The sequence below is a fragment of the Suricata suricatta genome, chromosome 11 (assembly GCF_006229205.1).
Source record: "Suricata suricatta isolate VVHF042 chromosome 11, meerkat_22Aug2017_6uvM2_HiC, whole genome shotgun sequence".
Classification (NCBI taxonomy): Eukaryota; Metazoa; Chordata; class Mammalia; order Carnivora; family Herpestidae; genus Suricata; species Suricata suricatta.
This window is the reverse complement of record NC_043710.1, coordinates 71727150-71741464: the sequence shown is the minus strand read 5'-3', so window position 1 is coordinate 71741464 and position 14315 is coordinate 71727150. Positions and strand designations below refer to the sequence as shown.

The 14315-nt window shown below is 41.1% G+C and overlaps 1 protein-coding gene across 2 annotated transcripts in view; it reads right to left on the bottom strand.

Moving 5' to 3' along the window:
* The window catches only part of FAT3 (FAT atypical cadherin 3), a 525182-nt gene that overhangs the window by 355143 nt on the left and 155724 nt on the right, over positions 1 to 14315 (bottom strand). For both annotated transcript variants that reach the window (XM_029914807.1, XM_029914808.1), the window contains exon 2: positions 9579 to 9893. In XM_029914807.1, coding sequence (XP_029770667.1) covers positions 9579 to 9893 — 315 coding nt within the window. The remainder of the gene's footprint in view (positions 1 to 9578; positions 9894 to 14315) is intronic.

Genomic DNA, 14315 nt, shown 5'->3' with positions numbered 1-14315 from the left:
AAAGACTGAGAAATGACAAAATGAATAAGACAATGAGCTCCTGACTTGTGAGGGACACTGAATGTCAGTGAACAGTGACTTCCAGGTAGCCCCACAGGCCCCGAGGAGCATGAAAGCTCTACCAGAGGATGATCTCCCAGAAGTTCTATAATATTTAGAGTGATGTAATGTCACACCAGTCTCTCATCAAAACCCCAACCCATTTAGAACCACCAATTAAATAAATTTAACTAGATCACAACTGCAAAATAAACAAAAAAGGAACTGTCTAACTACAGTCAGGCTTGACGGGTGTAAAAATCACTAATAACATCTGGTCTAGTAAGCAGAGTGCTGCACTAGGGGTCAGGATCTTCGGCTCTTCCCACTACCTCACCCCCTTAGGAGAGCTCAAACTTCCATCTGTTCCCAGCGACTGTACCTTCTAGCAGTTTGCTACAGCTGCTGTAACAAAAAACCACAAGCTACAGCTGAAGCTAGAAGTCCAAACTTAGGGTCTAGGTAAGGTCATGCTCCCTCTGAAGGCTCTGGGGGTGGGGATTGGATCCTTCCTTGTCTTTTGCTGGTTTCCAGTGGTTGCTGGCAATCCTTGGCATTACCTGGTTTGTGGCAGTATGATGCCAATGCCTCTATCTTCACATGGCTATCTCCTCGGTTTGTGTCTCTGTGTCCATATTTTCCTCTCCCAATAAGGATCCTGGATAGTTAGAAACCACCCTAATTCAGTGCGACCAAATTTTCACTTGATTATATCTGCAAAGACCCTCTTTCCAAATAAAATTACATTCATAAGCATAGGAAAATTAGGATTTCAACATCTTTTGGGGTGGGGGGACACAACTTAACCTGTAATACACCTGTTTCTACAGTGTGTGTACAAATCATCTGAAAGATTTCTCAGCTTCAAAGTTCTAGGGTTATGACTGTGTTTCTCTAGTTTGCTCCCATTTTAAAAATTAGATAGCCTTTGCCTTTAGTATTATGGGTCATTAGACAAATCCTTGCTCTGCGCTGACCAGCTGGGTGACCCTGGCAAGTTGCCCTGCAGCCCAGAGCCCCACTTCCTTTCCAGGCTTGTGGTGGGAGCTAAAACCACCAGCATGGCTGGGGCACAGAGCAGACCTGTGCTTTGTGTGAAGGTTCCTCTTCCCGTCATACCTGGGAGAGAAAGGCACATGCCCAGGCAGTATCCCTAACAGTGGCGGGGAAGAGTGCAGAGAAGCAAGCAGCAGTTTCAATTAAAATTCACTGTTTCTCTTGACAGAAGAAAGTAATAAACCAATGCAGTAAATTAGTGCTTCAGAATTAATGCCAGATAGAAGGAATAAAAGAAGAATTTATGACCTTAATCAATCTCTTTTTTTAATGCATATATATACTACTCTATCATCTGCTTTATTTACTCCCTCCCAAATAATCCTCAGCAATTTTCAGTGCAGCTATGCCAACAGCTGAGTCCCAGGGGCAGGCTGGATATCTAGGAGCCCCACCTCTCGCCCCTGCCCCTTCTCTGTGGGTTAGCAGGACAAGGGAGCAGCCTGGAAGACTGAGCAACCCTACCAGCCACACTGAATGACCTGCCCCCTGCCCCCTGGGAGGCACCTTGTAGGGGGGCCGCCTACACAGCTGGTGGGTCCCCAACCAGGCAGAGGCATCATTCTCTTTCCTCCAGGTCCACCTACTTGGGCCTCTCTCCCTTTTACCAAATTTCCCCATTCCTCACTGTCATTCAGTATTATGAAGTCCTTTTCCCAAGTAACAGTTGCATTAACTCAAAGATCTCGATGTCCTAAATGGGAAAAATGCATAATGTTGCCTAAGTAGCAATCCTGTCAATTGAAACTTGACTTAATTTGGGGGAAAGTGGAGGTTAAAGATTTCCTTCCTATTACAGATGGGGGCACCAGTTTCCATTTAGCTAACACTTTCCAATCCTATGATGTATCCAAAGATGGTGATCTGGGATGCTGGTCTAAGTCCCCACAAATGTACCAGTTTTGGGGGGCTTGTGAATGAACACTGTATACGTACAAGGGAGGCCAGAGACCTCAGAGAGGCTTAATCTAGATACATGACTGCAGAATCCTCAAGGAGGTCAAAAGGATTTTTTTTTCTTTTTCATTCACCTTTATTCCAGGGAAGGAACAATCCCCATATTTATCCATCTGCAGGTTGACATTAAGCAGAAACAGGATTTGAAGCTGTGTAAGCATTCAAGGGAAAAAGCCTGGAGCCCCAAAATAATCTCTTCACGCTGCCTTCTGAAGAATGCTGTTCCAAACTGCCTCTGATGACAATTTTGTTACAGCCACATCCTCTCCAAAGACAGAGGAGAGAGAAGAATAACTTAATCCACATTCACTCTGTTTGAAGTTTTGTTATTGTTTTGTTCTTCTTTTTCTACAGGATTTGATTTCAAGTATTCATAGAGCCTTTAACATACAAAGAACCTAGCGTCAGAGGGAATTAAGAGTCAGCTTTATATTTTTCCCATATTTACTTTATTTCATTTTATTATTATTAATGATACATATGTGTATATATAGGTATAGATGAGCACACTACTATTTTTTTTTTGGTTAACAATACCATCACCTCTCCATAACCAATCATTCATTTTGTACAGGATGCTTCGGTAAGGGCCATATAGAGAAGATTCCTACAAAATATTCCACATTCATTCAGTGATTCTCAACGGGGGCAGTTTTACTCCAGGGGGACATTCAACAATGCCAGGAGGTATTCTGACCATCACAACTATTGTCCTACTCAATCATGCATAGGACAGCCCAGACCACAAGAGACTTGTCCAGTCCAAAATGTTGACAGTACTGAGGTTAAGAAACTCTGGAAATTAGCACTGACACTCATAGCCAAGCATGCAAACAAAATCAAGCCAGAGAAAGAAAAGCCACAGTCCACAATAGGAAAGAACATATTCTGCCCTGCGAAAGCCAGTCCTGACCAAGCCCGTTGCACCCTCAGAACCCACCGGACCCTGCAGCCCACAGTCGTGAGTTGATCAAAATGGGAAACCCACAGCCTCCCAGGGAACATAATGACAGTGCAGAAAAGTTCCCTTTGTCCTTGTTCATTTGGAGCACATTCACAGGGATGCAAAGGTCACCGCTGAATTTAAATAACCCCCCTGTGATAAATCTGCATGAGCCCGATTTGTTCTACTGGACTTGTTGGATTAAATGAACACAATTTAATGTTCTATAGGACAAGGCCTCCTTTCATGGCTGAAAGAAAGAGCGAGGGTGATTTACAGTTTCATACATACTCATTCGCTGCATTATCTGCTTTGTGCCTGTACTTGTGAATATCAACTCATCATCTAGTGGCCATTTCTACCCATTCAGAAGAATTTAGTTTTCCATTAGGAAGGAATAAGGAATAAGAGATGGTAACAAGATTTTTCTATAGCTTTCACTTGGAAGAAAAAGCACTAATATTTGTACCCTCATCCCTCACCTTGTGTGATTTTTCCTTTGAATCCCTGGTTTTATACATAAAGCAAGGTTTTGTCTGTTTTCCAGGAAAAGGTAGTTTTCTAAGCTGATTACCACCAATCAGGGCTATGTATAAACATTAGGATTAGGTTACTTAAGATAATAAATTATTTTCGAGTACCACTATTTTACTAACTAATGACATACTAACATCAAAGATTTGTTTATTCATTAAAGTAGGTTTGACCTCCACTTAGTAACAACTTCCCCTTGCATTCTACGTATTGGGAAATAATACAAGTGTATCCAAACATTATATAACCCAGATTTTTATTAACCGCAAGTCTAAGGAATCAGTGATGTTTTCCTCACAGTTTATTAAAGAGGCTGGATTTTCATTTCTCCGCTTCATAAAACACAAGGGATAAGAAAGGTTATGAGAGTTGATTTTGGGGGTGGGTAAAGAGGGGACTTTGAATCCGCAGTCACACCTCAGAACCCCACCACCGTGAGGCAAGGGAGTGTGGGTAAATTACACGGCGGCCCCTTCATCCTCAGCTGTTATGTCTCAGCCCTGTGTTATCTCCCCCTCTTGTTTCTTTTGGGGGACTGAAGTCTAGGCCTTGCCCACCAGGCTCTCCAGGGAGTGCACATCAGCCTCCCCTAGGAACTTGTTGGAAAGGCAAGTTACCAGGTTCCACCTCAGAAATCTGCAGCCTAACAAGACTGTCAGATGATTATTATCATGCTAAAATGTGGTCTAGACTTTCCCCCCTGTGACCCCTCCTGCTTACATACCCACCATGTCTTAGTACCATATGCCCAAAGGCAGGCTGATTATATTTGGGGTTGAGTAAAAAACTTCGGACATCCAGTATTTTAATAAGCTACCCCACCAATTTTAATAGGGAAAAGTGTCTAAATCCAAAATATCTAATAGCAATAGATGAGAGTAGAATTTGAAGTATTCCTTATGGCAGACATACTTTTGAAGAGGATTTCGTCCTCTCCACCTACCTGGTGGGCAGGGAAGGTAACCAACCAGCTCATAAAGTACATTTCAGTCAGGTTTATCCCAAGATGCTCAAAAGGAAAACAGAATTCAGCTCCATCACCACTGAAATATAGGTGGAGATGTCAACGACCAAAATATGGGCCAAAGGGAGACATCGCAGGTGCAGGAAGGAATTCAGAAAGCCAGTGCCTTGGACAATTAAGCAGCAGAAAATCTGGAGAAAGCAAGGATCACGTTCAGATACAGGCTCTCAGCAGCATATGCTAATCCTGGAGGCACGTTTGACAGAGGCGAAGGAAGACATTAAAGGGATCTTTCTTATGTATGTTTTCTCCTGTCTAAAACTATTATTTTAAGTTGGTCTCTAAAGAGAAAGTTACACAACCCAAGGTTTTAAAAATCCAAATATCACCAAACTAAAAGCCAAAAGAAAAAGAAACACACATTTGTTACTTCTAATGTCTTAGAACACTCCAGACATTTAGGAGTTTTTAAAAATTCTTTTTCTATGGTATAATGCCTCTCAAACCAGCTCAAGTAGCAGCAGATGGGCTTTCAAGGTCAGCGCAACTTGTTTATATCCCCTCAGTAGTTTTCTGGCTTCTCTCTGCAGATGGATCCATTCTGCTGGGCCCACTTCAGGTCTGCGAAGTCCTTGTCCCAGGCCCCCTCTGACATGTTATGTTACCCTGTTCACACCTTCTATTCCAGAGAGTCTGACCCTTCATGTCTTTGAAACTGCTTTATATTCTTGTTAAAGTACATAGTATGTGTGACAGTCCTGTTTTTCCCATGAGAATAAAAATCCCTGAGAAACGGTCTTATGTTTCTGTTACATCTCTCACCCTGCAACAGGTGGAGTCAACAGCAATCGAGGGGTGCCTGGGTGGCTCAGTCAGTTAAGTGTCCAACTTCAGCTCAGGTCATGATCTTGGAGTTCATGAGTTCAAGCCCTGAAGGGAGCTCTGTGCCAACAACTCAGAGCCTGGAGCCTGCTTCAGACTCTGTGTCTCCCTCTCTCTCTGCCCCTCCCCTGCTTTTTCTCTCAAAAATGAATAAACAAACAAAAAAACCCCTAAAAAATTGGCTGCTTGGGTGGCTTAGTTGGTTAAGTAAGCGTCTGGCTTCAGCTCAGATCATGATCTTGCGGTTCATGAGTTCGAGCCCCAAGTGGGGCTCTGTGCAGAAGGCTCAGAGCGTGGAGCCTGCTCTCGATTCTGTGTCTCCCTTTTTCTCTGCTCATCCCCAACTCATGTTCTATTTCTCTCTGTCTCTTAAAAATAAATAAATTCCAAAAAATGAAAATGAAGTAAATTTGTATTAGAAAATAAATACCTTAAAAAAAACCTCTGTGAATGAAACAGCAGCAGTAGACAATAGCGCACAACACACTTTATAAACTTGAATGGAAGGTTCCAGTGTTACACACCATGTAGTGAGGAAAAACATCGCTGCCTTTTGAGTAAGCCTTCCTCAAAATACCATGGGGCTGTAAAGCAGGATGTGTGCAACTTACACAAACTTTATTCTAGCAGAGAGTACAGAGTGATTAATAACAGTAACAATTTACAAGTAACATCTATTGAGTGCTCTGCTAAATGCTGGCATGCTTGCATTGTGCTAAGTGGTTTCCATCCTATAGATGTGACTAAAATAAACATTCTAAAACCATAGAGGAATCTCTCACACCTGTTTCCCAATTGAGCCTGGACGATTAGTCAATGGCCAGCTTGGATTTTGTTACAAGGGCTGGAAGGAAGCACTGGAGTTCCTGCTTACCCAAAGAGGAGAGGGCACAGCAGCCTGGTGGGTGTCTCCCGCTCACAACACGTTGGTAAGGCTCCACTACCAGCTAAGACAGACATGTACAAGGAAGTGGCATTAGACTGATTTCAACTGCTCAGCCTCGAATGAATCAAGGGGTCTCTGTGCAGCTCAGAAAGGACCTCAGAGTGTCACAGGTTTTGTTTCTCCTCTTAAGCCATAGAAATCACTGAAGAAGGTCCACAGACTACTGATTTTATGTGGTTTTAGGTCTGATAGGGAAAAATGACATTTTGGGATACAAATCAGTGCTCACCAGAAAAATCTCTCTCCCTTCCTGGGTGTGAGACATCTGTTAAGTGCTGCAAGCTGTGGACCGTACAGACTGACATGATCTGAGTATGCATTAATCATTTAAATCTTATTTATTATGTAGCACATTGCCCAAACACAATGACACCCTATATAAATTTCAGCTCTACCACAAAGGAAGGGATAAAGGTCAGTCTACATCCAGTTGCAAAAATCTAAGCAAAGATCTTTACTAAATATACTGGATGGGTCCGCCTCCCCTTTCATTACGAAAAAGTGGCTTTAGAAAGACAGGAAGAAATCCTAAAGCATAATGTGTCTCCGTAGTTTGTTGAGTTGACTAAAGATTACTGCATAGGCACAGACACATCACCAGGCCTGCAGTTCTGTAGATCATAAGAGACATATGGAGAGGATTAACATGACTCTTACAGAGCTCTGTCGCTCACCAGCACCTTCACACCCACCACAACTTTCAGTCTTCATAAGGAAACCCTGTGAAGGAAGCAATGTCATTTTCATTTTACAGATAAGCACCTGACATCCAAGGAGAGTAAGTGATGTGGCTGTAATCAGAGTTAAGGAAGACTGGATGGGGTACTACCTTTTTAATTTTTTTATAGTTTCAATGCCCTAGGCACTGTGCTAAGCATTTCACAGAGGATTCCCATATGCCTGGCAACAATCTTTCCTTACTGAAAACTGAAGTTCAAAGAGGTTCCATAATTTTTCTGAGTTCGCAAAAGCTGGTGAGGTCAGGAGTATCTGATTTGGTTTGTTTCCCCGCTGTGGTTGAGCATGATTCCCAGCTAGCAAGTGCAGCACCGCAATTTAAAAACCAGAACTTGTAACCCAAATGTTACCTCCTCCAGGAAGCACTCCCTGATTATCACTCTTGCCAAGATCATGTTGAGTGAAATTCCTCCAACGTGATCAATTATTGTCCTCCTTAACAATATAACAAATATTTACTAGTTTGTTAATTTCTTATATCTTTGGGTACTAAAAGGATTGGACCATATCCTAAGTTTATAGCTCTATTTATAAGACTTGTGTTTGGAGACTAGAAGCCACCATAAATGTTTGGTGAGTGAAGAAGTGAATAACAAAATCCAGTGTTTTCTTATCATGTGTTTGAGAATTACAAAGTAATGCTATGGATTTAAACAATCAGAAAAGTTAGATTAAAATGTCCTTCCTGGCACAAATGATTTTTTAAAATCTGTGGCAGGAACACAGATATTATAAATGTGATTAAGGGCTTTTGTACGCACCATAGGTCATTGGTTAAATTGTGATAATACAGGGATTTCTGACAGTTCATGTAAACTTGTAAAAGATATACAGAAGACAGCTTTAGTTACAGGAGTCTATAGGTTCTTCTCTGCATATAATGTGTGACCTATGTTCTTCACATCCAACCCAGATTCTTCCCTGTAACGTTATGCCAAAATATTTTCAGCAGTAAGTAGAAAAGGAGGACAGTTGAAACATCTCTTCTACTGTGTCTTTTAACCTATAAACAACAGGGTGGTTGGCTCACCATGAACGACTCAAGTAGCAACAGAATCAGAGGAAGACAGAATGTGATTATGTTTCAGATTCCATGGAGGCTATGAATTGTGAAGATTACTGTATCCTCCATGTGTTTACTATGACACCTTGTCTTTGTCCTCTCTCTCACTTGACCTTTTAAAGTGCCTGAATTCATTTCTCTGTCACCATACTCCACACAGCCCTGAGCTGCAGTGAGAAAGTGAATCATAGCTTCCCTGCACAGATCAGGAGTCTCGCAGATGGTTGGGCAGCTTCCCCTACTTGACACGGCTCTGGAAGGTTGGGCTGGCCTCCAAATCCCTGAGTCTTCTCTGTTAAGTTCCAGAGGGCTTCAACCAGATACTGATAGCTGATGGCCACTCTTTATCTAATAATGAAATGCAAGTCAAATACTGATTCAACACCATTAGAATGCGAGGCTCTGCCTAATGAGATGACGAACCTGCTCATAACTAGAGAAAATCAACTATCTCCAAAAAACTTGGCATTATCTCCAAATTATATTCATTGAAGCTGACATTCATAAAATGCATGGGGTCAGCTGTATGTTTCCACTGTAACAAACAGAGGCAGTAGAAAGAACCACCAGCTCCATCAGTAGTTTGTTAGGAATGCTGAGTATGTCCACACCAGCAAACATCAACTAGCCTAACTTATGACCACTGTCAATGGACTTGCCCAGCGTGAAACAGTAATAGCATCTGCTTTACAATCTTCTAAGTTTCAATTAACTCAAACTCTACCCATCCCAACTCTCACTGAGTGTTTGACTCTCCCACTCAGATCTCAACAAGGCAAATCACAGGAGAAACAAGAAATGTCTGAGACCTTTCCAGTATATGTACTTGTCTCAGAATGCACACACCTGCCTCTTCTGAGCCTTAGCCAACAAACTATGTTGTCAGTACAATTTTTTAAACAAAAGACCTGAAAATTTAAAGGTGGTACATTTTATGTACAGATTGAGACACTGGAAGTTTTTTCTAAACTTTGATACTTCACTCTTCGGTAGTATAGGAATCACAAAGCATCTGGGGCTTAAATTTATAGCAAGCCAAGTCCAGCAAAGAAGAAGTTCTTACATGTAGAGCTTATCCACAGAACCCCAGCATGGGCCAGGTTACTCTCTCCCAAGAAGGACAGCAGGGATGACTGGCCTCCTGAGTGGCCTGGGAACCACTTTTTATTATTGTGAGTGAAGCAAATCTAAAGCTTTCTGTGAAAGCCTCTAATTTCTATTATATTACTTCATCTTGGTATCAGCTAAAGTTAACGCACACCAGCCAGAACAAACCAGGTAGAACACACACCTCTTCAGAAACTACCTCCAGGAAAATAAAAAGAGAGACATTGTTCCCCACACAATAAAATAAGTTAAGGGGAAAAATAAAATAATACAAATAAGCAAGTGTCAGCTGATGGATTTAAAAGCTGGACAACCAATGAAAAAACAAGTCAGATGAGCATTCCCTTACCTGTTTTGGTGTTGATGGCAAAAAAATTCTGGGGATTCCCACTTGTAATCCGGTATGTCAGTTTCTCATTGGAACTGGAGTCTGGATCCTCAGCCTGGATCTGAATGACAGATACATCCTTCGGAGAGTTTTCCATGACAGCAGGATAATAGATAGGTTCTGAGGTCAGTGGGGCATTGTCATTCACATCTTCAATTTCAATGTAGACCTCAATGGTGGAATAAAGTGGAACCACGCCCCGGTCTGTGGCATACACGGTCAGCCAGTATGACCCTGTTGTCTCTCGATCAAGAATGTCTGCTGTAGAGATGACTCCTGAAAGAGTAGAGAGAACATGACTGCTATAGCAAACTGAAAGAAACAGAGATGAAGTAAATTGCTCCAAATTCGGGGGGAGAAGGGGGCTATGGTTAGTAACCTTGGCATTTAAAAATGTCCTTAATACAAGATTCAATTAAGATGTTTCTCTTTACAGAAGAAAATTAGTTTCCACATAACCTTATTAAATAGTTCCTCTACCATTTGAAAAGTCTAATTACATTCACAAATACTTTATTTGAATTTGAGGGAACAGACATATTTCAATACACATGCACAGACACACACAGAGAGGACAATAGGGGACCATGGGAAAAGAGGAGACCAGAGGTCGGAACACTTCTTGTGATGCATGGGAAATCAGGGCGATATCAGGTCAGTATCTCCATTTGACCCAATCTTGAGTTTATTTCCCATGCAACTCAAAGCTCTCCCAGGGCAAATTACTTTATCTGTTCGTTCACAAAAAATGAGAAAGACCTTTCAAATGTTCTTTGGCCAGGAAGGATGGAAAATATTTTGCATGCAAAGATATAAGCCTCCTTCACACTGTTTCCCTAAAAACCAAAATGTCAGAGTTATTCCAAAAGAATGAGAGAAATTATAGAAGCATACTTTCTTAACCCCCCTCAAGAACTCTACAGAGGGTGCTAAGGAAATTCTGAACTACTCTGAGAGATACTCATGGACAATCATCTTAAATTAGAAGCAGGAAAATGCCCAATCTCTTCCCTTCACCTTTCCCATTTCATGGTGGAAACAAGTGCCAACCAGGAAATCAGATGTCTGCCAGAAAAGCTGGAAAGAAAACACAGTGCTCTTTAATATCTTCACAGCCCTCACTCAAATCACCAGGCTACTGAAACTTACTAGAGGAGCACCTAAGCATTTTCACTGTGGTGGGGAACTTGGGCTTGGTTTATAAAATCTCTAGCGGCAGTCAGGATGCTTGTGGAAGCATGCAATTTGTGTAAATTCTTATACCCAAAAAGGAAGCCATGGGAAAAGTCAAGAAATAGTTCTCCGATTCTGGCCTGAATCCTCTATTCTTTGAATTCCCATTAAACTTTAGACTGTATTAGGCACACAGTTTGGCCTACAAACCCTGTGTAAGCAAAATGCCAAGTACAGCAATTGGAAGAGACAAGGGAATCTGTCCAGAAACAGTGAAGTTGGAATTCTCAAAGTTGCCCCCAACTCAGAAAGGCTAAACTATTCAAAAGGAGAGAACCTAACTGATGGTGAAGAGTTAGCTCCAAAATTATCCAGCTAAGAACCCTGCATGGTGTTATGCAACAGGACAAAAGATAATCTTTTTAAAAAAGATTTTATTATTAAGTAATCTCTACACCCAATGTGGAAATCAAATTTACTCCCTCAAGATCAAGAGTTACATGCTCTGTTGACTGAACCAGCCAGGCACCCCAATACAAGATAATCTTAAATCTTCTCATTGGAAATGTGTAAGACATAATGGGTTTCTATAGATTCATGGGTGTTACCTCAATGTTAAAATAGAAATGCCAACATGGCATTAGGAGGACAGATAGTAGATAACAGAGTAGGGAGAAAAGCAGGGATAGTAAAACACAATGAGTAAAAACATAATGCTATCTGTCCATTCTCTAAATGAGTGACATGCTGCCTTATAAAATGGGATGAGACAGAACAGAATGTCAACATGACATTAAGGTTCAGAGAGGCTAGAGGGCCAGAGACTGGGTCAGGCACGATCACCAGAGGTGATCAGGGTTCAGGCCTATCACAGACACCATATCCAGCTTTCTGGAACACTCACAGACATGAGCCAACATGCAGACATGGGGTTCACTGGCACCCACGAGGATGAGAGCTTTTCAAGTCAGAGGATGGTCAGGCAACATGAAAGCAAGCAGTGTCTGGAATGGAGACAAAGAATAGGCTGGCAGGATCTGGGATGCAGATCGGTTTCAAAGAATGCTCTAAAGATGCATAGGAAGCACTGGGAGGCTGGAAAGCACGTCTTGCATGAGATCTGTCAATTCAGTTCATAAGCATCTACTGGACCCTGTGCTGGACACTGGAGGAAGAGTGATAACTGGGAGAAGACTTCTGTCTTCAGGGGACACATAGTCCTGCTGAGAAGACAGATCTCTAATGAGATCTGCTCTAAGGGGAAAACTGCAAAGCCAACAGCCAGGAGGACTGTGTCTTCTCTGGTTTGTACTGGTTTGGACTGATATACTAGGGGAGGGCAAAGAACCCAGAACCTGAAGAGGGTAGGAGGGAAGTGAAATAGCATTTACTGAACATTTATAATGTGCTGTGAAGCCTGCAACACAGCTTCTCTATAATATGAGCTTTATAACTGTCTTCTATGGATGGGTCAGGAAGTCTCAAGTGTGAGTACGTAACCTGTCAAAGGTTGAAGGGCTAATTGTAGAACTCAGGTCTGTCTGCTTCAAATGCTCCTGGATTTACTATTTGGTAAATATACCTGCTTGGTAGAGTACTACCTGTTTGACCATGGACAAGGTGTTTAAACCAAGGAAGCCTAGCTTAACTACCCATATCCCAGTGTTGTGGTGATCATGTAATTAAATGTATGTCAAAATTTGGCAAACATATTTCAGAATCATTCTTGTCATTTTGTCCTCAAAATTGTAAGCAAAATGCTTACAACACAGTAGATGCTGGGAATATGTTATGTAAATGTGAATCAAAAGCAACACTGAAAGCCTTGTAAAGGGTAACCACGTTGCAAAGCAAGGGACATTCTGAGAGGAGAAACTTTTGGCTGGACTGTTGCCTTAGATTTTTTTCTCTTCTCTGGTCATACGGCATTCTTGCATAGTCTTTGTGACTTGCCCATGACATACCTTTTTCTGAAAATAATTGGCCTATTTGGGAAACAGTAAAAGAGGTCCACTGAAAAGAGAACATAACACAATAAGAAACAAAACCAAAGAAATTGGGTCAGTTTTGTTTGTACCTTGCCTGATTATCTACTAAGCATGCACTCATGTGCACTCACATGCACGAATAAGCACATGCACGTGTGCGCATGCACACACACACACACACACACACACACACATACACACACAGATATGTAGAACTGCTTTGTAATCTCTGGAAGTCACTTAATTCCCTTTTCTTGTACCTGTCAAATTGGAAAATAGTATGTCACAGGCTTTGGAGATTAAAGGCTATTGAAGAGCGCCTGGGTGGCTCAATTGGTTAAGTGTGTGACTCTTGATTTTGGCTCAGGTCATGATCTCATAGTTCATGGGACTGAGCCCCATGGCACTGACAGCCAGAGCCTGGGTGGACAGAGCCTGCGTGGAATTCTCTTTCCCTGTCTCTCTGCCCCTCCCTTGCCCACACATGCTATCTCTCTCAAAAATAAATAAACATTAAAAAATTATTTTAAAAAAAGACTTTGAGAAGTCCTTGGATGAAAGGCATACACTAGTGCCAATTAAAATATATGAGTGAAATTTTACTCTATATTTTCATAAAGGATCAGATATGTCGTCTAGAAATTATAATTCTTTCCCATTAAAATAAAATATTTACCACTATATTTACTCACTAACTAGAAGTGGGAGTGAGTATCTTGGAACTTAAGTGTTCAGATATCAGTCCAATGGTCTAAAATTTTGAGGACAAAATGACAAGAATGATTCTGAAATATGTTAACAATTATTCTATGATTCATCCAAGGCTCTGTATTAAGAAAACAAATGCCCAGTGACAGCATTTTCTCACTTTCTACTATGTTCTCATAGCTAATTATGACCTACATGGTCAGAACTAAAAATGTAAGCCTACATGACCTTTCCTGTTAAGCAAAAACTCACTTTTGAGATTGCCCAAAGATCACCAAACCTTAGTCACGAGCCCTTAGTTTTGTGATAACCACCGTGCATTACTTTCTTAAAACTGAGATGTAAGTGAGAAACAATAGAGTACACAACCCATGAAACTATTGCCACAATCAAGATAACAAATATAACCATTATCCCTCACAGTACTCCCCTTCCCATTTTAATCCCAATGAAAAATAGTCCCCAATTTTCCCTATCTCTGGGCAACTAGATGAGCTTCCTATCACGACAGATCAATTTGAATTTCCAAGAACTTTATGGAAATGGAAATCATACAGGATGCACTCATTTGTATGGCTTCTTTCACTCAAAATAATTATTTTGGGGTTCATCCATGTCATTGTGTGTATATATATATACACACAATGACATATATATATATATATATATATATATATATATCACTGCATCATCCCTTTTTATTTCTGAGTAATATTCCATTGTATGAGTATACCAAGATTTGTTTCAATCATTGACTTGTTCATGGGCATTTTGATTGCTTTCCATTTTTAGATACTACAAATAAATATCTTAGAACACTCCTATGCGA